A 25,715-nucleotide genomic window follows, 5' to 3' on the forward strand; every position below is an offset into this window, starting at 1 on the left:
TCTATTCATTCATATTTATTATTCTAATTATACCTAATAAGTTACAACAAAACCTCCATCTATTTACATTCCCTACTTAAATAATATGTCTTTTCAACTTATTTTTAATTATTCTTATGGTTTACACAAACTATAAATAACAACTATCTATGTTCAATGATCATTCTCATTTTCTCATTCTTTCTTTTTATTAGTATAGTTTTTTCCTTTTTACATTTTTTTCTTCATCTTTTTCATCAATCATGTACTTTATAAGTTCACCATATGATCTTCATATTGATAAAGATCATAGATATATTCTTCAAGATTCATCAAATTGATGTTTGCATTAGTTTGGTACAAGTTTATGAAAATGAAGAAGGAATCATAATTATTTCAAGATTTCATCAAGAAGATGGTCATATTAGTAAAAAAGTTTGAATGATTTCCAAATATTTTGAAGATTAATTCATTCATGTATTGTTTTGATTATATTTTTTAGTTAGATATATAATTTCATGCTATTCAACAAAAATTAAATTATGAAACTCTACTAATTAACACATTAGAAAGCTCAATTAACATTATTTTCTTCATTTTACTTTGCTCTTTTTCTTCTTCTTCTTCTTATTATTATTGTTGTTGTTATTATTATTATTATTATTATTATTATTATTATTATTATTATGAATGAAGATGAAAAGTTATATAGTTTTATTTTTATGTAATTTTTTCGTCAAGTTCTAATTAATATTTTAATTTTTGTCACGGTTGAAAAATATAGTATTGCACATGATACATTTCTTATAGCTATTGCATATTGATATCCCTAAAAAATATATGATGTAGTTTATCATATTAAAAAATAGTCATAGACTAAACAAAAAATAAATTAATTATTTGTAGTACTTTTAAAAAATTTAATGAATAAATAAATTATTTAATGAAAAGAATGAAGAAATTTTTTTCCCTTAGTCACATTAATTATATTAAAACTAAAAAGTGTAATTTATTTAACTTCTCTTAATTATTGAAAATGAGAAACATAAAAAAAAGTGATGTGACATTTACCTTCTCTTTATTGACCTTTTTTCTTATTTAAATTAATTAATTTTTGTAAAAGTAATTTACTTAATTAATTAAAAATAATTTTTATTAATAGAGAAACATTTACAATAAAAACTTTTCACATACTACTTTATTAGGAGTAAATAATAATCATCCATAACTCACATCTAATTTACAATCCTAATAGATTAATTTTCCACTTTCTTTTCCTTTTTTTTTTCATCTTCTTATGATTATAATTTTGGAATAAAAATTTTAAAAATATATTTTAAGTTATTTTCTCTTTATTATTTACTTACAACCAATATATCTATTTACATATAAAGTTAGAATGTTAGAAATAAATAAGATGATGTGGTACATTTCTATCACTTCCGATCACATTTATCTTTTCTCTAAATTATTTAGCATGTTTTTTATTTTTCTTCACCAGTGTGATATTGTAAAATATATTTTCAAAATTTCCTCTTCAAATAATTACTTAATAGTATTATTTTGCATAATTAACATTTTTTTTATATATGTAACTTTTATTTTTAATTGTTAATTAATAATATTCATGACTTCAAAACCTTTCATGTGGATAACCCCCTAAAGTAATTAATGTGCAAGTTATATAGTTTTTCTTATCTTACTTAGTTGCTACAAGTAACAATTTTAAAGAGATTTTCTATAGAGTTTTTGTATTTTATTAGTATTTTTTTATATATTATAAATTTATAAGTGTTTATTAACAGTTTGGTATATTGCAACAGTTGCTTTTTTTTCGTTCTGTAATGATAATTATTGTGTTGCTATTTTTTTTAAATATTGAATGTTTGCTTTTCATATTAGATTCATGTTAAATTAAAAAAATTAAGTAGAGTATATTGTTTAGTTGAATAATGAAAATATGATACTCCTATTGAATTGCTTATGTAGTGTTGACATGATTTCTCAATATACCGAAGATGATTTTCACCAAAATAAAAGTCAACCTTTTATTATTTTACAAGCAATAGATTCTAAAAGATGTAATTATTTTAGATAAAATAATATGATTAGCATGACTTGAAATTAATTGTATATTTCCACTCTAGGAATTTCATTCACACACACACACACACATATATATATGATATGTTTTCTAATTTATTAATTATTGGTTATCAATTTGTTTAGAGTAACTTTTATCATTAATATTTTTTTTATGAATACTGTATAATTTAACTCCCTCCTAAAATATAATTTAGAATTTACTACAGTCGCATAAACAAAAAGAAAATTTTCATGAAATTATTTTTCTTTCTTTACATGTTTCTAAAGATAACATACCAAATAAATTTTAAACAAAAAAATTTATTTATAAATCTAATAGTGTCTGCGCGAAGCGCGGATATGTTAACTAGTTTTAGTATAAAAAAGGATAAATACAAAACTAGAATATAACAGAGTTTCTATATTTGAATGTAAAAATAAAAGTGTTTTGACTTATATTTATAGATGTGTAATATGATCACATAATTAAACAATGGTAAGTTTTTGACTGATCTGACTAAAATATTAACCAAATTAATTGCACATAATTATGACTCTCCAAATAATGCTAGCATATAGTACATGAGATTCTGTTAGAAACAATTAGCCTATACGACATCGTTTATTTGGGAGACTAGTTATAATAATAATTATTATTATATAGAAATGTCTATTTTTTTTGGACTTATTCATGTAGTAAATATGCTATATTTGACTAATTATAGAACTATATTATTGTCAAAACTAATTTAACATAATATATGAAATGATTAATAATATTTATAAATTAGTAAATATTCCAAGCAATAGCTACACAAAATTCAATTATAAAAAATTTCAATGTGCTCAATCTGAAATCACAATTCACAAAGACTAAAATTAAAATCTATCAATAACGAAGAAATAAAAAAAGTAAACCCCCCCCCTCCCCCTACTTAATATTTTACTTTCTCCGTCTTTTTTTACTTGTCTACTTTTAAATTAACATATCTATTAAGAAAATAATTAATGACGTAGTAAGTTTATCATTTTATTTCTATTAATTATGAAGTGGATGAAAAGTTTTACATTTTTCAAAGTAATTGGTCATTTAATTGAGGGTATAATAGATAAAAAAATCGTCCTTTCTTGATTTATCAAAATGAATATTTAATTAGGAATAGCTATAAAAAAAAAGTAAACAAGTAATTAGAAACGAAAAGAATAGTTATAAGTACTATATTTTTATTTCTTTTCGATTAGGACAAGGAATTTTTATTATTAAAATAAATATGCCTCGAAATTCGAAATTTTATCTAGCTGTTAGATTAGGTTAATAATGTTGAGTTGAATGGAATCTGACCATATGAGTTTGAGACAGCCATGGGAAAGTCTGTTCCTTGTTGTCTTTTTAAAAAATAAAAAATAAAAAAGTTATTCGTGTCGATATTTATATTGAAATTCGATTAAAGTTAAATTTACGTTAAAAGGTCTCTGACAAAATTGACTCGATACCTTGAAGAACTTGAACCTAAGAACTCTGGATAAGTTACATCACAACCCTTGTTGTCTTTCAATGCCTTAAAATTTTACAAACGTATTATGTCCTTTATATTGTCGTGTCTAATTCTATCAATCAAATCAAAAGAAATTATTAGTGAGTAAGTAAAGGCGGACCAACATTTTCATTATTATTTTATGATAATTGATGTTATTTTTGTACGAAAGTATACAAAATAACAATTTTCATCTCTAAGAGGATGAATGTGTCTACGATAAGTGTCCAAATATTATATCGACTTGTTTGACCTTCATGTCAAGGCCAACGCGTTCTAGGTGACATCTATGGCAAAATCATGTTGTTTTTTCTTGAACTTTTTTGTTTATTATTTTCTAATGAAAATTCTAGCTCGATAACATAATCATCCCACATTAGAATAGGATCACATTCATAATCACATATTCCCAATTGACAACCCTATTATAGACTATAGTTAAGGGGTCGTTTCGTTGGGTTCGAAATACGTTATCCTAAGATTAACTATTCCAGAATAAATTATTTCGGAATAACTTATCATTTAATCATTATGATATATATGGTGAAATAAATAATTTCATGACTATCTAATATCTCCAATCAAACACAGGATAAAATAATCCTACGTTTTATCCTAAAATTATTATATCTTATACCTCATACCAAACGACTCTCGATTATATCTTTGATCATTTGAGATTCACCTCTCCTACAAACATGGGCAAAAAGGTACCTAATCCTCTTCTTCCTTCATCTATATGACTATATGTTCTTCTCTTTATAATTGAAAGTGAAGTTTGTGGATCATTCCAAAGGCATATAAATTACAAACTATGATTCAATAATTAGAAAATAAAATTTTGAAAATAATCATATCAAAGGTGAGGTTGTTTGAATCTAACCATGATTGATTTAATGTTAACGACTTCCTCTGTCTCAAAATATGTAGTATTATTTTAACTCATTATACTATCATTAAAGTGATTTAGTATTCTTTTCGTTTTTATTTAGTCATCATATCCTACTGAACATTTCGTAGAATCCTCAAGAAAAAAATTAGTTAACAGTATAGCTCGACTAATATATTTTTTCTGTTTTTAAATCTTTATATTTTAATAAAATCGACAATTTTATATAATTTATAATCATACCAAATAATTAATTTAATAAATATAATATGACAAATAATTATGGACGAAAGGAGTAATTAGGTAGGTCCTTTTATTTTCAATTATAAAATTAATAATGAGACTTTATGAAAGTATTTTAAATGAACACGAAAACAATTATTGATGATAACACTTGAGCAGTGAGTTGACGAATAAGATATTGTCTCTTTCTGTTTGGAATCTTTCTTTTTATCAAATGTACAAAAACATATAAGCTTTTAATACTTCATTCATTTGCTTTTGTCCCTATTCTACCCAACTTCCTATCTTAAAAAAAAGAAATTTTAGCGTATAATTGTTTATCAAAATAATAATTTATATCAAATTAAAAAATATTTATAATAAAGTCTCGTGAGGGGTTTATTAGAGATATTTGAAGGCTAGCTAGAGGAGTTATTGTAGTTTACTCTAAGATGATTAAAGATAGGATTAGAGTTATTTTTATTTGATAGAATGTCAGATTCAGATGATATTTCATTCGTCAAAAAATTACTCTTACGCTTAATCATTAAATTTTGATACTTTTTGACTAGTGGTAAAGAATTGGTGTAATGATCAAGGGGTTGCAAAAGCTTTAAATCTTTGTGAACCTGGCTCAAGATATTTTATTTCTATATTTCTGTGTGTTTATTATATTATTTGTTGTTATTTTAATAAAATTTTTAAATTTTATCGCTAATTAAGGATAAATATTTAATGATCAACGTGGGTTGTGGTGCATTGATGAGAGTGTTTCATCTTTATCTAGAGGTCGTAGGTTTGAGTTTTGAATATGGAAACACCACCCCTGAATGAGCTTTACAGAGCGCGATTCAAATTTAATCAGTACTTTTGTATGAATTCTGAACACCAAAAAAAAAGAAAAAGATATATAATTAATGACACAAAGATACTAATCAAAATTATAAAACTAATCTTAGCCTATTTTGTTTGTTTTGGCAATGGACATACGGACAAGTCCTTATAAATGAATTTTATTTTTAACTTTTATATAATATTACTTTAATTTATTAACTTTTTATGTTTCATATTTGAACTATTGAGAACATGAGTTTTTTATTCGAATTATCATGCAATAGTTAGCAACATACGCCGCAACTAAATTCTTAAGTTGGTTGTACTTTGAAGTTCGTTCAATTCACACAGGCAGGGTGATTGAGGTGCTGCTTCAACATCTAAGTTTCGCAATTAAAAAATATTTCCTGTATAAGCTTTACGATCGGACGGTCTTCGTAATAGAAGAGACATTTGGCGATACGCTTGCGTATTATGCTCTCTCTTTTGTTTAAAATTTCTGCCAAGTCGATTAATAATTCCACATGACAAATCTAAATAAGCTAATACTGCTCCATCTCCTTTTAGATGTTATTATTTCTTTTTTTAGAGTTAAAATGTTAAAAATTTTGACTAATATTTCACGGTGTATTTTTTTGTCATATTGATATGCAAAAAAAATTGCAATCCACAATACTTTTTGTATAGCTTTTGAACATCTAAGTTTTTAATTTAAAATCGAAATGATATATCAAATTTAATTTTGAAAAATTAATCAAACTGACTTTCGAAAAACACAATATAACAACTAAAAGAGGACGAAGGGAGTGTTAAAAGTTAAAACTATGTCCTTATAAATTAACTTATTCCGATCATGACATCCACCATCTTCTTCTCCACCTTCTTAGTCGTGATCTCGTCTTCAACATGTATCTTCGACTTGAAAGAGGAGAGTGTTAAAGATTTTAGAAAAATCAATTTTATAAAGTCAGCAAATAAAATCATTATATACATGTATATAAGCGTTTCTAGACAAACATATGATCTAATTATTTCGATAATTATTAAAGAATAGCTCTGATAGAAAACTTATCATCTCAATAATTTAAATATAAAACTCGATTAAATAAAATAGTTTAGATGTGTTTTCGACCGCAACTCTAAAAAAAAAAAAAAGTGATTACAAATGAGTGTAGAATTTCTATTGTACGAAAAAAACCGCTATTGAAAATCTGCCATTGACCGCCATTGTACTTTCTCTCTGTTTTCTCTCTCACCGCCTTTTTGCCGCTGTGAACAACTCCAAAAAGCCCTCTCTCTTTCTTCTTCTTCACCTTTTTAGAGAGAGAAAGAGAGAAACCCAGTTATCTTTTCGGTTTCCTTATTGATTTCTCTCTCTATCTATATGTATATATATCTATATATCTATATGTATGCATTGTTTCTTCATTATTCGTCCATATCTCTATTAATTCATCAATTAACTACAAAACCCATCTCCCATTTGTTTGATCCAACGGCCATAATTCATCTGCTTATTCAATCGTTCGACTAAAAGGATTTGTCTGCGTAAGATTTCAACTGTTTTTAATTAGTTTGTACTTTTATTCCCAAATATGAATTATGGGTATTGATTAGTTGAATTAAATGTTGAAGCTTTATGAATGTGTACGAAATATTTGACGAAGTTGCAGTCAAAGATTGAATTTTTTTTGTGAGACAGAGTGTCTGTATATATATTTTTTGATAACTGTGGTGGCTGACCAGCTGTTGTGCACCTCAACAACAATAGGTATCGGGTAACTTTGTCAACGAAGGCTAGGACGAGTGGGAAGAAATTAGTAATGCATGTATTTGTTGGTATTTATTGCTGTATCTGTATATTGGGTTTATCTTAGTTTAGCTATTGCATTAAAATATTTGTTGCCATTTTTTGGAAGTTGTGATTGGCATGCACCCTTTTATGTTACTTTGTGAGAGATTGTTGAATTTTGGGTGATTGTTATTTTCATCAATTTGTGATTTTCTATTGCTATCTGGACACGCTCTAGCATTACTTTACTAAGTTCTGAGTTGCTATCTTTCTGTTGCAAGGGAGTTTTGTGTTGTAAGTGTTGGCTAAAAGTGTCAAATTTTATTAGAGTAGATTGAAATTATTAAATTGATAATAATTGTGAGTGGTTTTAGTGAACAATTTACTTATGGAGTCGTCGGCTTGTTGTTAGGCCAATGTGCTATATCTTTACTGTATACAGTTGTTTACATTAGTGATTTGCTGCTGCTATGATTATGACGTTTCTGTAATAGCCACTTTCATTATTTCTTGTGATTATTGTATTAAACTGAAGTATTGTGCTTTGTGGGTGGGTGGGTGGTGGTGGTGTTGCATTTGCTTATTTGCTGTTATCTTTATGGATTACATTAAGTCCATTCTTTGTTGAAGATTTTTGTTACTGAGAAGCTGAAGAAAAGGATTCACATAACAAAAAAAAAATATTTACGTTAATTTTGAGGTTGCTGATTAATTTTTATGCTTCTTCCTCTTTAGAGGCAGGATATAGGAACAGAAGGTTCCATTTTCATTTCTCCCGCTTTGTTTGGGTGGACATCTAATGTAGTTTTTATTATACTAATCAAATTTGGGTAGATGCAAAATTGTTTGGATTCTTATCTTTAATTTGTTGTGTTCTTTGAGATTCTTTTTGCCCTCAGTTTTTTGCCTCTTCCAATCACTTTTTTTCTTGCCTTTGTTTGTTAAGTCTACGTATTATGGATTGTGTAATTGTCTAGAAAGGTATTACTTGGCGCTGCATTAAATAGATACGGGCTTTAGCTCAATAGGGTGCCCTTTGTGCGTGATGTTTATTGCTATCTTGTTGTATTTCCCATTATCTGCACCTGGACTCTTCTACATTGACATGTAATCCTGGAATGATTTCTCTTTTGTGTGCAGTGAAGGGGCTGAAGGAGTTGAAATTTGTGAGGCCAGGCATATGGAATCTAATGGTTACAGAAAGAGTAACAAAAGGAATCTTGTTACCGTTCAAAATGGTAATCATAGCCCGCTGAATATAGATGAGGAGCTGGATCCATGGACTGCTTGGGCATACAAACCTCGTACTATTACATTGTTGCTTATTGGTGCATGTTTCCTCATGTAAGTTGCTTAGTTAACAGGCTTTATAAGCCATTGTTTATAAATATAGGTATTAGTTCTTTCTTGTGGCTACTTTTTCAGACTTCAATGAAGCTCTTAAAAGTTTTATAATTTTTGCTTAGTCTTTGCGGGTTCTCCCTAAGGTCCATCTTGAATCCTGTTTCATCAAAGTTTAATTATCTGCATGCCGTGTCTCTTCTTTTTCAACATAATAATGCAGCAAGAAATTGAACTATAAAATTTTGATGTTTATTTATTTTCTATCCTCTTATCTGAGGGCTTGCTTTTGGAGCATATAATTTCTCATGAAATGGAAATGCAACCACTTCTGTTTCTGGATTTCACCTCTCAATCTGGATTTGTTGTCCTAATTCTTTCATCTATGAAGGAGAAACAAAGAAATGATTGAAGAAAGGCAAACCATGTTCTAGCAGTCCTGCTCCAAAACCCCCCATATGTCTGGACCAGAGCACTTATAATCCATAAAGAAAGAGTCCCCTGATCAAATGAATTTTGAGGGTAACATGTCTGTGACAAACAAAACTTATATGCAGTTAGTTGATCCAAATTTCTGCTAATAATGTGATTATTACTGTTCCACAGGAGACCTATTTAGTAATAAAAGTAGCTAGCTTTCCCTTCAGAACTTCTTCCTTATGATCTTACGTAGGATCTAGTAGTATTAATCCTCCACATTTTCCACACTTACTACCTGCTTTTCTTGCAGTTTGAATTCCCTAAGATGTGTCGGTAGCCGTGCAATTATTTTTCTTTGTATTGGTGCTTCTGTTACTGACCACTTACCGTCTTGGCATTCCGCTCATTCTTCATAATTATACATCAGTATTTGAGCTGGAAGTTTGTATAGAAAATGGAACCTGGGGTCTCGTTGTTTCTCAATTACAACAATTGACTTTAATATCTGGCTAAGTCTTATCAAGTTCTTCATTCATAGTGGATATAGTTGACTAGTTGAGTCATCTTCTGGTTGTCCTTGCTTTCTGAATTCTGATTGCCAATTTTCATTCCGTAAGTCCAAATTTTCAGGGGTCTGTTCACTTTATTGACAGTGTTGTTTATTTATACTTCTTTTAGTGTAGTTCTTGGTACTTAAATCAACCTGACCTCCTGAGCACAGCATATGACAAGTCAAAAACAAACGAAAAAAACTATCAACTTTTTCCATTACTTTGATAAGTGCCATTTGGAAATTCTCCCTTCTTTGAGGAAACTAGAATGTTGCATTTGCATATTTAACTCTCTTTATTTACCAAAATTGTGGAAAATATTAAACCTTACCCTCTTACCTCTTGCTCTGAGGTTTTATTGAGTCCTATTGTGTTACAGTCAAAGCATGTAATACACTTGGTCTATGAATCCTGTCCGTTTCTTGTTCACTTTTTCCTAAATTTTGCAAAATTATTAAAAAGCTAATATGATTTTGTGTTGGACATGAAGTTAATGTTTGTATGTTTTGACTTGCTTATGTCATCACTATTGTAGCTGGGCAAGTGGAGCTCTTGAACCGCAAAGTACTTCCTCCAGTGACGTTACTACTTCTGTGAAAAGGTGTACATTTTAAGCATGTTTTTTATCCAATCATTTTTTTAATTATGCATAAGAAATTGATGTAATTATTTTGTTTCTCGTCTGTTAGGGGAATTTTGGCAATGGTAGCTGTTTATCTTGCCTACTCTTTGCTGCAAGCCCCTTCAACGTAAGTTCTTTCCACAATTTGTTTGTCTAAAATGAACAATTTCATATTTTTGGGTATTTTTGTGTTAGAATGTTGGGTGTTTCCTGCCTTAAAAAAGGAGTTTGTAGTTACTGGTATAAATGTCTGTATATTGTTCACTATGTGAGCAGTAAGGATTTATCCCAGCAAATTCAGATACAGAAGTAGGTGATATTCTCTACTCATTTTTACAGGATTCTCTACGGAGTTGCTTTTACTCACTTCCTCAATTAGGCGAGTCAGGAAGTCGTGTTCTTAAATAAGCATTTCATTCTCTGAAATTGAAATTGGAAGTTTTTAACCTGTTAATTATAAGCTAAACTCGAATTTTAAAATTCCTCTGGCTTTAATGTGTAGTTGACAATTCACCTTTTCTCCTCCTTGTTAACTTATGTGGTGTTTGTGGCAATAGTATTTTACCCACTTAATACTTTAGTTCTTTCATACAGGGTACTTATTAGACCACATCCTGCGATTTGGCGCCTGGTTCATGGAATGGCTGTGATTTATCTTGTTGCTTTGACATTTCTACTTTTTCAGGTGGGTTGGTTAGAAGAGTTGTGTTTTCTTAACATGAACTGTTTTCTTACCTTCATGTTAATGAACCAGTAGCTATAGTTTCTTACATCTGTGTTTTCTTTTGATATTTGTTCATGTGTTATTGCAGCCATTAAATTATATTCTGAATATGAAAACTCTGTTCCTTTATTTTCTCAGAGGCGCGATGATGCTCGCCAGTTTATGACATTTCTTCATCCTGATCTTGGCATTGGTAAGGATTTGATCTACTCCTAGAAATTTTCCGTGGTTCGTTCATGCAGGTCCTTTCTGTTCATATGTTTTGATTTGTAGCATAACTAAGACCGATTTGTCTTGCTATGCAGAACTTCCTGAAAAATCTTATGGTGCTGATTGCAGACTCTATGTACCTGAAAATCCCACAAACAGGTTTAAGAATCTTTATGTAAGACTTTTCCTTGCACTCTTTTTACCTCTTCAATTTATTTTCTTTATGAGTTTTGTCTTTCATTATCAATTGAGAATTGCTTTAGTAATAATTTGGTCTTTGAGATCTCTCTGAGTGGTGTATTGCTTTGTAGGACACATTGTTCGATGAGTTCGTTCTGGCTCATATCTTAGGGTGGTGGGGCAAGGCCATCATGATACGTAATCAGCCTCTTTTGTGGGTCTTATCCATTGGGTTTGAGTTGATGGAGGTCAGATCCTTTATGGCGTCTTTCAAGTGCTTTAAGCAGCGGCCATTCATTTTTAGATATAACCATTTTAGGCAAGTGGTTAGCTGATAGTTTCATCTGTTATAACTTATCTTTACACTGCTATGTTTCAGCTTACTTTCCGCCACATGTTACCAAACTTTAATGAGTGCTGGTGGGACAGCATTATTCTGGATATATTCATTTGCAACTGGTTTGGTGAGAAACTTTAAGCCATTTTCTTGGGTATTTATGATATAGACATATTTTGACATGCTTATGTCAATTTATGTCATATGCTCCATTATTTATCTGATCAGTATTTATCACTCCACTATATTGTTACATACATTAACATAGCGTGATGCTCTATTTGTTTGGTGCTTCAATTCCACCCTCTTATACCAAATCACTGGGGATTAATTATGCACTTACGCTTCTATTTGCAGTGGTTCCATTTTTGGGGCTAATTTTGCCAAAGTGTATGAAGTACCTTTAGATTGTTAAAGTCTATCAGCACATGTTCCATATTGCCCCCTTCCCCTCTCACTATTTTTCTGTTGTATGAAACTTGGTTGATTCTGCAATGTTTGGATCAGGAAACTCTTTCTACATTCACCTATCTCCGTCTCATTCTTCCTCCCTAATTTGGAAGGCTGTCAGTATTAAATCTGATTATCTACTAGGCCAAAATGGTAGAAGCTGAATTGGTTTGTCCATCGTTGATATCTCTTTAGAATGTAAAGGCAGCTTGTAATGGGCGTAGGTCAAATGTGGAGGAGTGATGTTATGAAAAAATGAGAGTTGATGGAGAGGTGGGTGGTTTCTCCACTGGAAGTGGTTTAATTTTATTCTGCAGCTCTGGCTGCAATGAAAAAGGTTATTATGGTGAAGAAAGCCTAATTTTGTGCATCAAGCTAGCAGGTGATTTGTCAAGTCTTTATCTGTTTGTTCGTTATCGAGGCATCTAATCAGCTTCTGGTTTAGCGTATCTTAACTGGTCTTTGGCCAACAATGGATATTTAAGGTACACGACTCTGGTACTCACTGCAGTAAAAATGGTTAGCATAATTTGGTCATGACACTTTGGTTGGTAGATGAATAGTCATGAGAAGGCGCATTTCACATTGTTTCTTAGAGTGCTCCTGTGTCTTATCTGAGGCAAAGCAAAATATGATGGCTGAGCTAAATAACTATATTAGCACGTGTATGGAGTTCTTTTCTTGCACATAACTACGTCGTGGGTCATAAGTTCAAATTGGTACTTGGATCGAAGTTAGTTTAATAGAAGATGATAATGAATTACTGTTGCTTAGAAAAGATCACCAATGTAATGGCATTGTGAATGATCTCTATATTAGGAATGAAGTTATGTTAGTGAATGTTTCGTGGACATGGATTCCAGTGCTGGGAATGAGATGGAGGTGGACTACTATATGAAAGTTCCAAATTTTTTAGGACATGAATCAGTTTAGGGATAGTTTTGAAGATGAGGTAAAAGTCTTGCCATTACTTCATCTACAATCAGTTTAGGGATAGTTCATGGAAATGTATGTTTGGTATGAGATGGAAGTGGGTATCTACTATAACAGAAGTTCTGGAAGTATTTGGAACATGACTCAATTTAGGGGTGATTTAAATTTAACTGTACATGTGTTGTGTGTGCTAGTGTTGTATATACATGTGTTGTGTGTGCCAGTGTTGTATATTACAAAGTATGCTTGTGTTGTTGTGTGTGTATTGTTGTAGATAACATATTATACATTTGTTGTGTGTGTGTGTACTGTGTAGTGTAGTAAAAAAACACATATACTATCAGAAACGTTGATAGCTATAAAACAAGCCATAAAGATCAAGTTACATCCGAACAATGATGCCATTTAAATAATTTACTTCGATGATTATATTATGGATCATGTTTGAATTAGGGATCAATTGGCACATCTGGTGTCTTTTATGTAGCCAAATTTCAGAAACCAATCTGAAGATTTGAGAGAAATAATTTAAAAAAAAATTGAGATGCCAGTGATGGTGTCCAGGCTTCGTAGATGTTGTCATACTAACATGAATCAATATGATTCTTGCATGTTAAGCAAAACTACAAGAATTATTTACTTTTTTCTCTGCATAGCTATCTATCTATGGAATGTCTGTTATGTTTTCTTTTGTCTTGTTCTTTACTTTTTTGGTTTCCTTTAGGCATCTTGGCTGGAATGCGTACTGTTCGATATTTTGATGGAAGAACATATGAGTGGGTTGGTATAAGCCGGCAGCCAAATATTATGGGCAAGGTCTGTCTCTTGAACTGTATACATTGATTTTAATAGTCTATCTGGTTTGGCTGTTATTGGGTTTTCTTGTTTGCATGTTCTTCTTTCTCTACACATAAAGATAATTGACATTATATATTTAATTTTTGTTGTGTGGAGACATGGTAATGCCGCAACATGTGAGTAGTTTGTTGATAAATGTCTCATGTGGAGTTGAACTCCGTAATTGCAACTAGTTGTGAAAGTTATTTGTTGCTGTTCTTTTCTGTTTTTAGAAGGGTCAAATGGTTGAGAGATGTTTACATTCAGTTTGATAGAAATTGCTGTTGCTGATAGCCTCTTCACCCTGTAATTATCCTGCTTTATTCCTGCGGGAATCAGCCCTGATTGATAACTACTGATATAATGGAAATATATCACCTTCTAGGATAGGTGATTATTGTGAGGTAAAATACAAATTATTCCGGGAAAATCTGTTGTTATCAGGTGTTTGCTTTATGTGTCCATCTTTCTCAAACCAGTGAGGGATCATGAAATCCTAATTATTGGTCATTATTTAATTATACTGCATAGAATATCTTGAGTGAGATATAGTTTTGACTCAACTAAACCTCCACAGAAAGAGGATTGAATTTTATTGTATACCTCTCTGCAAGATGTTATGCATATTGAGCTGTCCTTGGGCTTTCAAATTCTTTTAGTTAGATTCTGGATCAATATCTGTGACAATGCCTCATCCAGTTACTCTATGTTCTGGACTTCTAATTCATTCACCAAATAGTTTGGAGATGTAATAGTTGATTGGATGATCTTGACATAACTATTTTATGTTGAGGAGTGTCAATACCCCTTAACTGCATGTGGCTCCGCCACTGGTGGAGTCGGTGTTTGTAAACTAAATCTCTCTTCTGGCATTTTCTATTTTTAACTTCAGCACTACAGATTTTTGGAACCTAGGAAGAATGTGAAAGTTATAGTTTTACAGTCATTTGAACAGTTTATTGTTAGACATTTTTATTTTCTTTTGGGTTTTGTAGGTCAAGCGAACACTTGGCCAATTTACACCTGCACATTGGGATAAAGATGAATGGCGACCCCTCCTTGGTCCCTGGCGATTCCTTCAAGTTCTCACTCTCTGTGTTATTTTCTTGACTGTGGAATTGAATACATTCTTCTTGAAGTTCTGTCTTTGGATTCCTCCTAGAAACCCTCTGATAGTGTATAGGTTGGTTTTGTGGTGGCTACTTGCGATACCAACAATTCGGGAGTACAACAGTTACCTACAGGACAGGTATGTCCTGCCTATTTCATTACAAGAATTATAAATTGCACTATATTTTTCTTTCATTGCCCAAATTCTTTTTTTTTTTTACGCGACCTCACTTTTCCCCAAATACTCCACAATTATACACAGGACACCAGTTAAAAAGGTGGGAGCATATTGCTGGCTTTCACTAGCTATTTGCATTGTTGAACTCCTAATCTGCGTCAAGTTCGGACATGGTCAGTACTCCACTCATTTCTCAGTTCTCATGTTGGCATGTCTTATCAATCTGTGTATTAACAGTTAATCTCATCTTTTTCTGCTATACTTCAGGATTGTTTCCTGACCCCATGCCCAATTGGTTAGTAATTTTCTGGACATGCACCGGCGTTGGCCTTGTGTTATGTTTGGCTGCATGGTCATGGCAATTACGTCGTACAATGAGGAAAAAACAGCAATGAGTTTCTGCAGTAACTCCATTCTTTATTCCTTTGTGTTATTTCGGGTAACCAACCCTCTTGTACATACCAATTACCTTTTAACTGTACATGTTTTCTTCCTAGTTTAGGTATTATAGTTGAAAATGTAGTGAACCACAATTCTTTATCACTAGGTCACAGGTTGGTAGATGCCTTGTTTGTGCTGCCTCAGTTTGCAGGCTCTTTCCTAAATAATTTTTTTTTACGGAGTGTGTCGAAACTTGAAAGTTTTGCAATTTCAGCTCTATCTCCAGGTACTCGAAATTTACCCTCTCCTCATTGCAGTTGGACTTTATATGTGTCTACTTTGTATGTGAGGATGTAGGGCTCTCAAAAGTTCTTAGGAACTCGTAAAGCATGCTTACGAGTAGTGTTTTATCTCTTTATTCCTCCACTTCTTACCTCATTTCCCCCTCCAGGGCTATTGTTCTCTCGAAGATCATCGAGTCTATCGGTGGTACAAGTTTCTGAGAACTGTCTTGACCAGATAATGTGGAACAGAACATAGTTTTCATGCATGAGGTATGATATAGCATCTTTGATAGTAGATGATGTTAGTATTAGTGGTTTTCAAGCTAACATAGCTCTAGTCTACCATAAGGGGAGTGGACTCACTATTTATTTTTCTTGTGGTTGATTTGAGAAACAATACCCACCGTCTATGAAACGGTAGATAGCAACAGAAATCGAAGGACAAGAAATCATAGGAGCAATACTACAGGTAGTAGCGTGGACGGATTTTGTTCCTACCCTAATTTGTGTCCTCCATATCTCCTATCTGAAGTTATGTCTTTGGTAATTTGAGACTGCATCATGTCCAATCTAATTACCTCTATTCAGTATTTTTTTGATTTATCCTTTGCCTTTTGAGAAACTATCTATACAAAGTCAACTTCTTACACCTCCACCTTGCGGGATTCGTGTCCGTTCTTAATATATTGGAACCATCTCAACCTCATTTCTCACATTTTGTCCTCCACTGAAGTCGCTTCTATCTGGTTACAAATATCCTTATTTTTAATCTATCTCCCTCACATCCATTGCGACATCCTCATTTTTGCAATTCTCAAGTTTTGAACGTGAAAGTTCTTGAGTGATCAACGCTTATTCCCATACAACATAATTGTGCTATGTAGAACTTGCGTTAATGACATCTTTTTATCACAGAGGACTCTCAGTTTCATCCATTCTACACCAATACGGTGAGTGACGTCCTCATTTATCATTTTGATAATAGATTCGAAATACTTGAAACTTTCGCTCTTTTAATGACTTGTGTATCAAGTTTCATTTTTACACCCGTCTTATGTATTACGTCACTAAACTTGCACTTCAAGTATTATTTTGCTCTACTTGAACCCTTTAAACTACAGGGTTTGTTTCAAAACTTCCCACTTAACGTTAGCTCCATCACAAATCTCATTTATCGGACTATAATCCACAAATAACATATACTTTTTGACACCTCACTTTAAATTTATTTAACAACAATGTAAAAAAACAAAATCATGAAATACATTAAAATAGGTAGAATATTACATATAATCTCATCAAGAAAAAAAAACAATATCAAGCGATGCAATGAAAAAAAAGGTAAATGAAGCCATGACTAAGCAATCCTGAACAATATTAATAATCAGAGGTATTAGGTTCAAGCTATGAGTACGAAGAAAATCTTGTCGAGAGCATCACCCTCAAATTAGCTTAATTCAAATTTTATCGATTCCGAACACTGAATTGAAAAAAACACCTCCTAGTAAAAGGCAATGGAATCTCTTTTTTATCATGTCAATGATTGCTTTGGTGTTTTATGACCATGTGGGTGATGGGTTCATGATGAATTTAACTCAACCAATTCAATGAATAGTCTCTGCTTCACCATTTACTCTTAGTCATGTGAACAATTTTGTCACCTCACTCACTCCTATATCATTGCCACTTGAGATTCTCCCGATGTGACGGTCTATCGAAAATAATTTTTCTATAATGATATAAATATAATTTACGTACATTTATTTCACGTGATTTAATTTATGAAATTATAGTGAGTATGTTATTATTGTTGGTGGGATGCATCTAGAGTTAAGTTGATAATTTATCGAAAATTATCTTTCTACTTTATGAGAATAAGAATATAGTCTATGCATATCTTTCATCTGATCTAACTTATAAAATTATACTGAATATATTATTATCGTTGACGATGCATCGAAGCCGATTATGTTGACCTTGAGGATGTTGAGCAGCAAATTGAAAAGATAAGAGAACAACTCCTCCTTGATTCTTCCATTGGACAATTTATTTTCGTAGGCCAAAATTCTAAGATTGTGATATCAAGTATTAATATCTAGATTTGGAATTTATTATTTATTTATAATCTTTTTGAATTTTTTAACACATAGGAGTATGCAAGAATTGTGATTGATTTCAAATCTTATATTCTCCAAAAAGTATGATTACAAAAAAATATTAAAGGTAGGTTTATATTTAGTTAAAAAAAAACTATTTACTACTATTTTTGACTAGTGAAACATTATGAAATTATGTGTATTTGAAAATTTGTAATCGCAGATATTTCTTTGTAAAAAAAGAACATAGTGCTATGATTTATCAAGCGTTAGGACATTCTAATATCCCGTTTGTGAACTATGATTTGCGCATTTAATAAGAATTTAGATTATAAAAGAATTAAATTCATTTCAATAATTTTCATAACACGTGAGATTTTTGTGTTCGCGAAAAAAAAAGTATGGACTTGTAAAATTCAAATTACAAACCCTAATAATTAAAGACTCAAATTGAGTAGTGGATGAAAACATTTAAGTAGAACCTAACATAAATGAGGCTAATACATATTACTTGTCATGTGCAAATTGGTGAGTATACAAAAAAAAAAAAAATCCCATACCAATCTTTAAAAAATCTCACTCTTCAATAATGAAATTTGGTGATTACACAACATCTAAATACAAAATCTACATTAAAAAAATGTATTACTTGTAGACCTTCACACTTCAAGACACAATTTTTGTGATTATACAAATAAAATAAATTATAAACTACACTCTATAAAGATATGATTAATCATATTAGTTGTAGAAGGTCACACAACAAATATTAGGTACAATCTCCAAAATATAAATTGTCAAAATTGAGGCAAAATGGAGCTCTTTTTGTTTTATATATATAAATATAATCTTTTTTACCCCATCATGTTGTTGTTAACTCATTTTACCTCAAGAAGCCTCTCCTTTGCCATTTCTGCCTGTTAAATCAAATCAACACACAAGAGTTAAGCAATTTTTCGTCAAGAATGTACACGATTTAATATATATGTGTAAAAAAAAAAGATATTTGACCTATATGTATAGAATAATTTTCTGACGAACGGTGGAAAAGTACCTGTTTTTTCCAATTAGTGAAGCTTGTTATAATAGAAAGGAGAATAGTTTGAAGTGTTGCACCACATAATATGCCAATCCATAGACCTTTTCCCCTAAGTTCTAACCAAAAACCTAATAAAATAGCTATAGGAATTCCAAATAGGTAAAATGAAGCAAGATTTACATAGGCTCCAATATGTTGCCAACCACACCCTCTAGCAACACCTACAAAAAAAAAAAAAAAGAATCAATTCATATTGACAATATATTATATAGGCATAATACATATATTGGATCCTAAATTTGACTTTAAATTTTAACTTTGATCTCTAACTTTCATAATGCACAAACAGACACTTTAACTATCCAACTTTTAAATAAATAAATACATGAGTACTACATGGCAAAATACACGTAAGACACCACATAGGACAAAAAATGACATGTAGGACGTGTGTGTCTATTTGTTCAATTTTATACAAGTTTAAGTGTTTACTTGTGCAAACTCAAAATTTAAAGGCATATATGTGATTCGAAGCCAAGTTAAAGGGCATATTTATGTATTATGCCTATTATATATATAGAAAATTGCACTACCCCTTCTTCTACTCGACCCTCATCATAACATTTTCTCTTAAAATTTCATACTACTACTCAAAATTGATACGTGAATCGCTCAGTAGAGAGAATTATAAGTACTACATAGAGAGAGTTGATTAGTAAAATGTCTAACCTGAAAGAGAAGCTTGTAAGGCATCCATTATGACAGATAATGAAAGAAGAGGAGCAATCTTTGCAACATAGTTCACAACTTCCATCTCACTACTGTAAATGAAACCAAAAATGTTTCGACAACCAAATAGAGTCGCGCTTATTAGTATAGCCTCCATTACTGTAAGGAGCATCACTGTGAAAACAGAAATACGCGCTCTCTGTGGATTTCCAGCTCCTAGCTCGTTTGAAACTCTCGTGCTGATAGTTAAACGAGACGTTAGAACTTAGAACCTCAAATCCTCGAATAGAACATAAGTTGAATTTTGGTATTACCTTACAGCACTAGATAGACCATATGGAATTGAATAAAGTGTAGCAATAGTGTTGAGGCTGTAAAACAGAAATGTCACAAGAAGAGAAAGTCAGAGAGAACTGTGACTGTCTCATCTAAAAGCTTAAACTGTTACAGAGAGAGATCAGATCGATAAACTTACCATACAGACAACACTGAAGTTTCAAGCTCAGGATTTGGCAATAGCCCCGATAACAACACAATGAACTCGAATGACCATCCTTCAAGACTACACAAAACATATATTATACAATTATCTAACAAGTCAATAATTACAAGAAAACTGTAAATTACATGGGGATTAGTGTGAAAATTCGCTGAAAACTTATTTTCCTGCAAATTTTCATACTAATAATCTCCATGTAATTCACAGTTTTCTTGTAGTGTATAAGGTTTTTTAGTAACTAGTGAAACATACCATATCATGACAGCTGAAGGGATAGCAAAACGAAAGAACTCTTTCGTTCCATAGAGAATCTCTAATGAAATAGGCACGCGAGTTTTCTCACAAGCAGAGGAAAACCTCATGTATGACGCGAGAATTGTGACATTTAACCAAATGGATATGTCCATCGCGAATGCAGCCCCAATATTCTTGAAGCTAGTGTGATAAACTAGCAACCAACATAGTGGTACATGAATAGCTATCGTCACGCATGAACTTATGATTAAAGGAAGGATCATACTTTGCATTAGGTAATATCGAACGAGGGGCTGAAGAGCTGCAGAGCCAAAGAGCGTTGGGATTAAACACATTATGAATCTTCCAGCTTCATGTGAGATATGAGGATCTTGTCCGATGAATACGAGTAATCGTCCTATGTATATCCATAACATGGAGAGGGGAATGCAAACTATAAATAGAGAGAAGATAGCTGTGTATGTTTGTGTTCCAATTTTCTTGTATTGCTTTGCTCCATATGCTTGTCCACATAGTGTTTCTAGTGCACTTGCCATTCCTAACTGAAAAAATGAAAATTTATAAGTGATCTTTTCAGCTAAGTATATGTCATGTGCAACTTGAAATTACATACTTTTTTCCCTTTAGTTTGTTTTAGATATTTGTTTGGCTATACATCAGGAAAATGGATATAAATGTACCCCCGAATTATCGTACGCAGATACTTCCGTCATACTTTTGGGGCATTGGTGCCCCGCACCTGCCTTCAAAAAACTAGAGCATATATGCCCTTCACTTTAATGGAAAACTAAATAGGGACACGTGGTACAATCTTATCTATCGATTCGATATTTAATAAATATCGGGCCGGTGGATAAGATTATGACACGTGTGTGTTTGTTAGTATAAAGGGTATATATGCTTTAGTTTTTTAAACGATAGGGGCACCAATGTCTCAAAAGTATGACGAAGGATATCTCTATACCATTTACGATAGTTCTGAAGTATATTCGTCCTTTTTCCATTAAGAATATAACATCAATAACCAGAATTTCTAAAATATGAGTGCACTGTTGAAGAAACGAGAAGAACAAAAATACATTAAATGGGAATTGATCCTTTTAAGCTTTTAAGTTATAACTAAGTACACCATCAAGCCTTTTTTGAATTGTGGGTGTCAATATTCGATGATTGTAAAGTTAAATTATTTCTGAATATTAAAAAGGCATAATACATATATTGGACCATAAACTTGGCTTCAAATTTTAACTTTGACCTCCAACTTTCATAATATACAAACAGACACTTTAACTATCCAACTTTTAAGTAAATAAACACATGTGTCCTACATGACACAATACACGTGGGACGTCACGTAGGACAAAAAATGACATGTAGGATGACATATAGGACACGTCTGTTTATTGTTCAATTTTATGTAAGTTTAAGTGTCTACTTATACACACCAAAAGTTAAAGGGCATAAATGTGATTCGAAAACAAGTTAAAGGACATAATTATATATTATATCTATTAAAAATGTGATTTTTCTTATCAATAAGAATCGTAGTAAAGTAAAAACCCATGCAAAACCCAAAAGAAAAAAAGGTTAGAGAAGATGACGTTCTTTTTTAGGAGAGACCAAAAAATAAAGTGCGCCACGAAAATTGAAAAAGAAATAATACTCACTTCGTCTCAAATAATAATTACCATAAATTATTTACTCATTCTACAAGTTCAACACAAAATAAGAAACATAAAAATTCATGAGGTAATTAATAACAAACAAATAGATTAAATAATCAACCAAGAGAGACTACATCCTATGACATAAATTAAGGGTAAAAGAGTCAAATCTCCATCAAATTAATTTTTTCTTTAAAAAAATATTAAAAAATATGACAGATAATTTGAATCCGAAAATATGTTTTGTTGAAAAAGAATAGTAGAATATATTTTGTGTACTCTTTCTTTATACGAGTTACAACTAATAATTAGGTGATTTAATTGTTTATTAATTCAAATTAGAACGAATTTGTTTCTAGATTTAAACATGAATAACGTGTTATGAAAACAAAAGTATTTGAACTTAATTATATTATAAAAAAAAAGCAGCCGATAATTATGGTCAATTGTTTTGACCATGACCAAGTTGATAAACACGTAGTACAAAAAATCTTTAGTTTGTCTACCTGTAACATTATTAATGATGAATTTATTTTTTATATCGATCGTTAAGAGTTACGTAAGTATTAATATAAAGAATTATTACAAGAGAATTTGTATACTTAATTTACACATGATTTAGTTATTTATATATTAATTATTCTATCATATATATATATATATATATATATATATATATATATATATTCTGTATGAAATAATTTATACATTCAAATTTTTAGACTAGGAACAACACCTTCATAGGTTTATTAAGTTTTATACATAGTAAATAAATATTAATATGCTACCGAATACGATATCACTTAGATATATAACTTAATTTTTAACCGGCTATCAAACGATCCAGGTATAGTGGGAATTGCCAAAAGAACAGGAGACAACAAAAGCAGAAATCTTGGACCCTTTTCTATGTTGATGCTTCTTTTTAATAATATAAATATTTCTACGTATTTTTAGTATAAGATTATAAGTTTAAAAGTTTTTTTTATTTTGTTAAGTTAAATTAAAATGAATTTTAAATTTTGTATCAAGAGAAGTACTCAATAATGATATGACTACCTGATAGCTATACTTTATTTTGCTTTCATATTTGATTTTAATATGAATATTTCAAATTACTCTTCTTATATTTTTGTCTCTTTTATTTTGGAAAAAGAAAAATGATAGAGAGCAAAAAATAAAAAAATAAAAACTTCATGATTTAAATTCAATTTCATCTTCATAGATTCATTAACCAGCACAAGTGGGCATTGTTATGTTGAATGGTACTGTAACCTGCCATCTGATCTTAACTAATATTATTAATTATTATTATTAATAATAATGAAATTCTTACTTAATTATCATATCTTCAACACATAGATTATGGTTTTTCAATGTTATTCAGACTCTTTAAAAATGTCATTAGACACGTATTGTCAGATCCTTCAAAAAGTAGTACATTTTTAAAAGATCAAATACAAAACATAATTTTTTGAAGCAATCATCATATCTTCAACATAAAAGATATTAGTTTTGCACTATATTGTTCAGACTCTTCAAAAATGTCATCAAGACACATACTGTCAGATCCTTCAAACGTAATACATAACATAATTTTTTGAAGCAATCATCATATCTTCAACATAAAAGATAATAGTTCTGCACTATGTCGTTCAGACTCTTCAAAAATGTCATCAAGACACATACTGTCAGATCCTTCAAACGTAATACATAACATAATTTGTGAAGCAATCATCATATCTTCAACATAAAAGATAATAGTTCTGCACTATGTTGTTCAAACTCTTCAAAAATGTAATCAAGACACATACTGTCAGACCCTTCAAACGTAATACATAACATAATTTTTTGAAGCAATTATCATATCTTTAACACAAAAGATAAAAGGTTTTGCACTACGTTGTTCAGACTCTTCAGAAATGTAATCAAGACACATACTGTCAGATCTTTTAAAAGCAGTGCAACTTTAAAAGATCAGACATAGATGCAATGACGATAACATAATTTTTGAAGAGTCTGAACAACACGACGTGAAATAAAAAGGAGGAGATGGATATACATACAAGAAGAGTTAAGCCAGTGACAGTAGCAAGAGAGACAGCAATAGCAGTGCTAGATAGGTAAAGTTGACCCAAATGACCAACCATCATCATAGATATAACTTGTAACAAATATTGTGATAGTGTTACTGATGCCATTGGACCAGCCAAATAACCAATCCTCTTTATTTCCATCCATATAACATCCCATTTCACTTCTTCATCTCTTAACACAACTTCAATATTATTTTCCTCAAATAATTTCTCTTTCACTAACAATCCCTCTTCTAAATAACTTCCCATTTTTTTTTTCTATCTTTGTTGTGTGTGTGTGTGTGTTTTGTTGTTGTTGCTCTAGTTTTCTTTAAAAGTAGTAAAATAGAGTACCCTTTATATAAACCTTGCATGTGAGGAGGAGGAGGGAGTTGTGGGATACCACTAGACCTAATTATGCACATGTTAGTAATAAATGTGTAGATGTGTTAGGTTAGGTGTGAACACTGACGGAGTGCAGAATTTTCAAGGGGTTTGAAATTCGAAGAAATTGACACATAAAGTAGTATTACATCAAAAATGATTATTAGCGGCAATTAATTCTCAATTGCCGCTTAATGTGTATTTTTAGCGACAGTTGACACTCTTTGTATATGTCCCTAAAGTCTTTAGCGACATTGATTCTAATGGCAATTATCTAATGTCGGTAAAGACTTTAGCACTATTCTTTATTAATGTCAATATTTAATGTCGCTAAAAAGTTATTTTTGTTATAATATAATCAAAAGGAATTCGACATTTACTATAAATACCTAAAAAATATTTTAACTATGTAAAAAAATACAATTTTTTCATGAAAAAGTTCGGATGAACCTCCTAATGATAAGGTGATTCCGCCATTGGATGTGAGGGGATGGAGAAAATGGTCTTATTGATTCATACTTATTCACACCATATGTTTTACATTACGTTAAATAAATTGTATATAATCAAGTAAAAATTTAAGAAATCCCATAGTGTAATTCAATAATTTCATTCTGTCCCGACAAATTTAGTATTTACAAAAAATCCCTTAAATTTGTTGAGCCGTGATACTTTAGACTCTAGTGATACATGGTAAATGATACATGGTAATTTTAAACTGTTGAGAAAAAAAGGGGAAAAAATGGTACAGTTAATGTTGTTAATAAAACAGCTAAATTTACGGTAACATATCATTAATCAGCATAAAATCAGCACTTAATTGGATATTAATTTCAAATTTTGAAAAACAAAGATTATATCATCTATTTTGAAAACAATTTTTTTGAACAATCTGTTAAATTTCGAACTACAGTAATTTTATTGTTGTTACAGTGGATTTTTCAAGATGAATACTTCGATTTTGATGAGACATTCCGGAATTTGGGTGAACGAAATGGAAAATGAAAGTTACAAATTCGACGGAATCGATGTTGGAGATTCAATTTCGTATCTAATACATGTATCAGAAACATCGACTAA

General features: G+C 30.9%; 2 protein-coding genes across 4 annotated transcripts; one reads left to right on the forward strand and one right to left on the reverse strand.

Moving 5' to 3' along the window:
• Positions 1 to 6,679: 6,679 nt before the first annotated feature.
• Positions 6,680 to 16,978, forward strand: LOC107015927 (CDP-diacylglycerol--serine O-phosphatidyltransferase 1-like). 3 transcript variants are annotated; one of them, XR_001456399.2, is made up of 15 exons: positions 6,733 to 7,092; positions 8,477 to 8,680; positions 10,184 to 10,249; positions 10,338 to 10,397; positions 10,865 to 10,955; positions 11,133 to 11,187; positions 11,300 to 11,379; positions 11,516 to 11,632; positions 11,764 to 11,848; positions 13,829 to 13,920; positions 14,937 to 15,190; positions 15,314 to 15,402; positions 15,497 to 15,668; positions 15,777 to 15,896; positions 16,062 to 16,978. XR_001456399.2 is itself a non-coding variant. In XM_015216374.2 (13 exons), exons 2-13 carry the CDS (start codon positions 8,517 to 8,519, stop codon positions 15,622 to 15,624), a joined length of 1,281 nt encoding a protein of 426 aa, XP_015071860.1. In that variant the 5' UTR covers positions 6,680 to 7,092; positions 8,477 to 8,516; the 3' UTR covers positions 15,625 to 15,878. The 3 variants fall into 3 exon arrangements, 1 of the variants encoding a protein (XP_015071860.1); XR_003578017.1 differs by having other exon boundaries at positions 15,497 to 15,896; positions 16,062 to 16,497; XM_015216374.2 differs by lacking the exon at positions 16,062 to 16,978 and having other exon boundaries at positions 6,680 to 7,092; positions 15,497 to 15,878.
• A 1,589-nt stretch (positions 16,979 to 18,567) lies between these two features.
• LOC107016002 (protein DETOXIFICATION 14-like) lies at positions 18,568 to 24,584 on the reverse strand. The gene is made up of 7 exons (XM_015216472.2): positions 24,243 to 24,584; positions 20,510 to 21,054; positions 20,234 to 20,320; positions 20,073 to 20,129; positions 19,759 to 19,997; positions 19,045 to 19,250; positions 18,568 to 18,907 (listed from the first exon to the last, which is right to left on the reverse strand). Exons 1-7 carry the CDS (start codon positions 24,519 to 24,521, stop codon positions 18,869 to 18,871), a joined length of 1,452 nt encoding a protein of 483 aa, XP_015071958.1. The 5' UTR covers positions 24,522 to 24,584; the 3' UTR covers positions 18,568 to 18,868.
• Positions 24,585 to 25,715: the final 1,131 nt, after the last annotated feature.

This window comes from Solanum pennellii, chromosome 4, assembly GCF_001406875.1.
Source record: "Solanum pennellii chromosome 4, SPENNV200".
In the NCBI taxonomy this organism is placed as follows: Eukaryota; Viridiplantae; Streptophyta; class Magnoliopsida; order Solanales; family Solanaceae; genus Solanum; species Solanum pennellii.

Coding starts and splice junctions, on each gene's coding strand:
- LOC107015927 (XM_015216374.2), top strand. CDS start 8,517: ATGGAATCTAATGGTTACAGAAAGAGTAACAAAAGGAATCTTGTTACC. Junction 10,250..10,337: donor GTTACTACTTCTGTGAAAAG/GTGTACATTTTA, acceptor CTCGTCTGTTAG/GGGAATTTTGGCAATGGTAG. Junction 15,403..15,496: donor CTGCGTCAAGTTCGGACATG/GTCAGTACTCCA, acceptor GCTATACTTCAG/GATTGTTTCCTGACCCCATG.
- LOC107016002 (XM_015216472.2), bottom strand. CDS start 24,521: ATGGGAAGTTATTTAGAAGAGGGATTGTTAGTGAAAGAGAAATTATTT. Junction 20,130..20,233: donor ACTTCAGTGTTGTCTGTATG/GTAAGTTTATCG, acceptor TCTGTTTTACAG/CCTCAACACTATTGCTACAC. Junction 18,908..19,044: donor TCACTAATTGGAAAAAACAG/GTACTTTTCCAC, acceptor TTGATTTAACAG/GCAGAAATGGCAAAGGAGAG.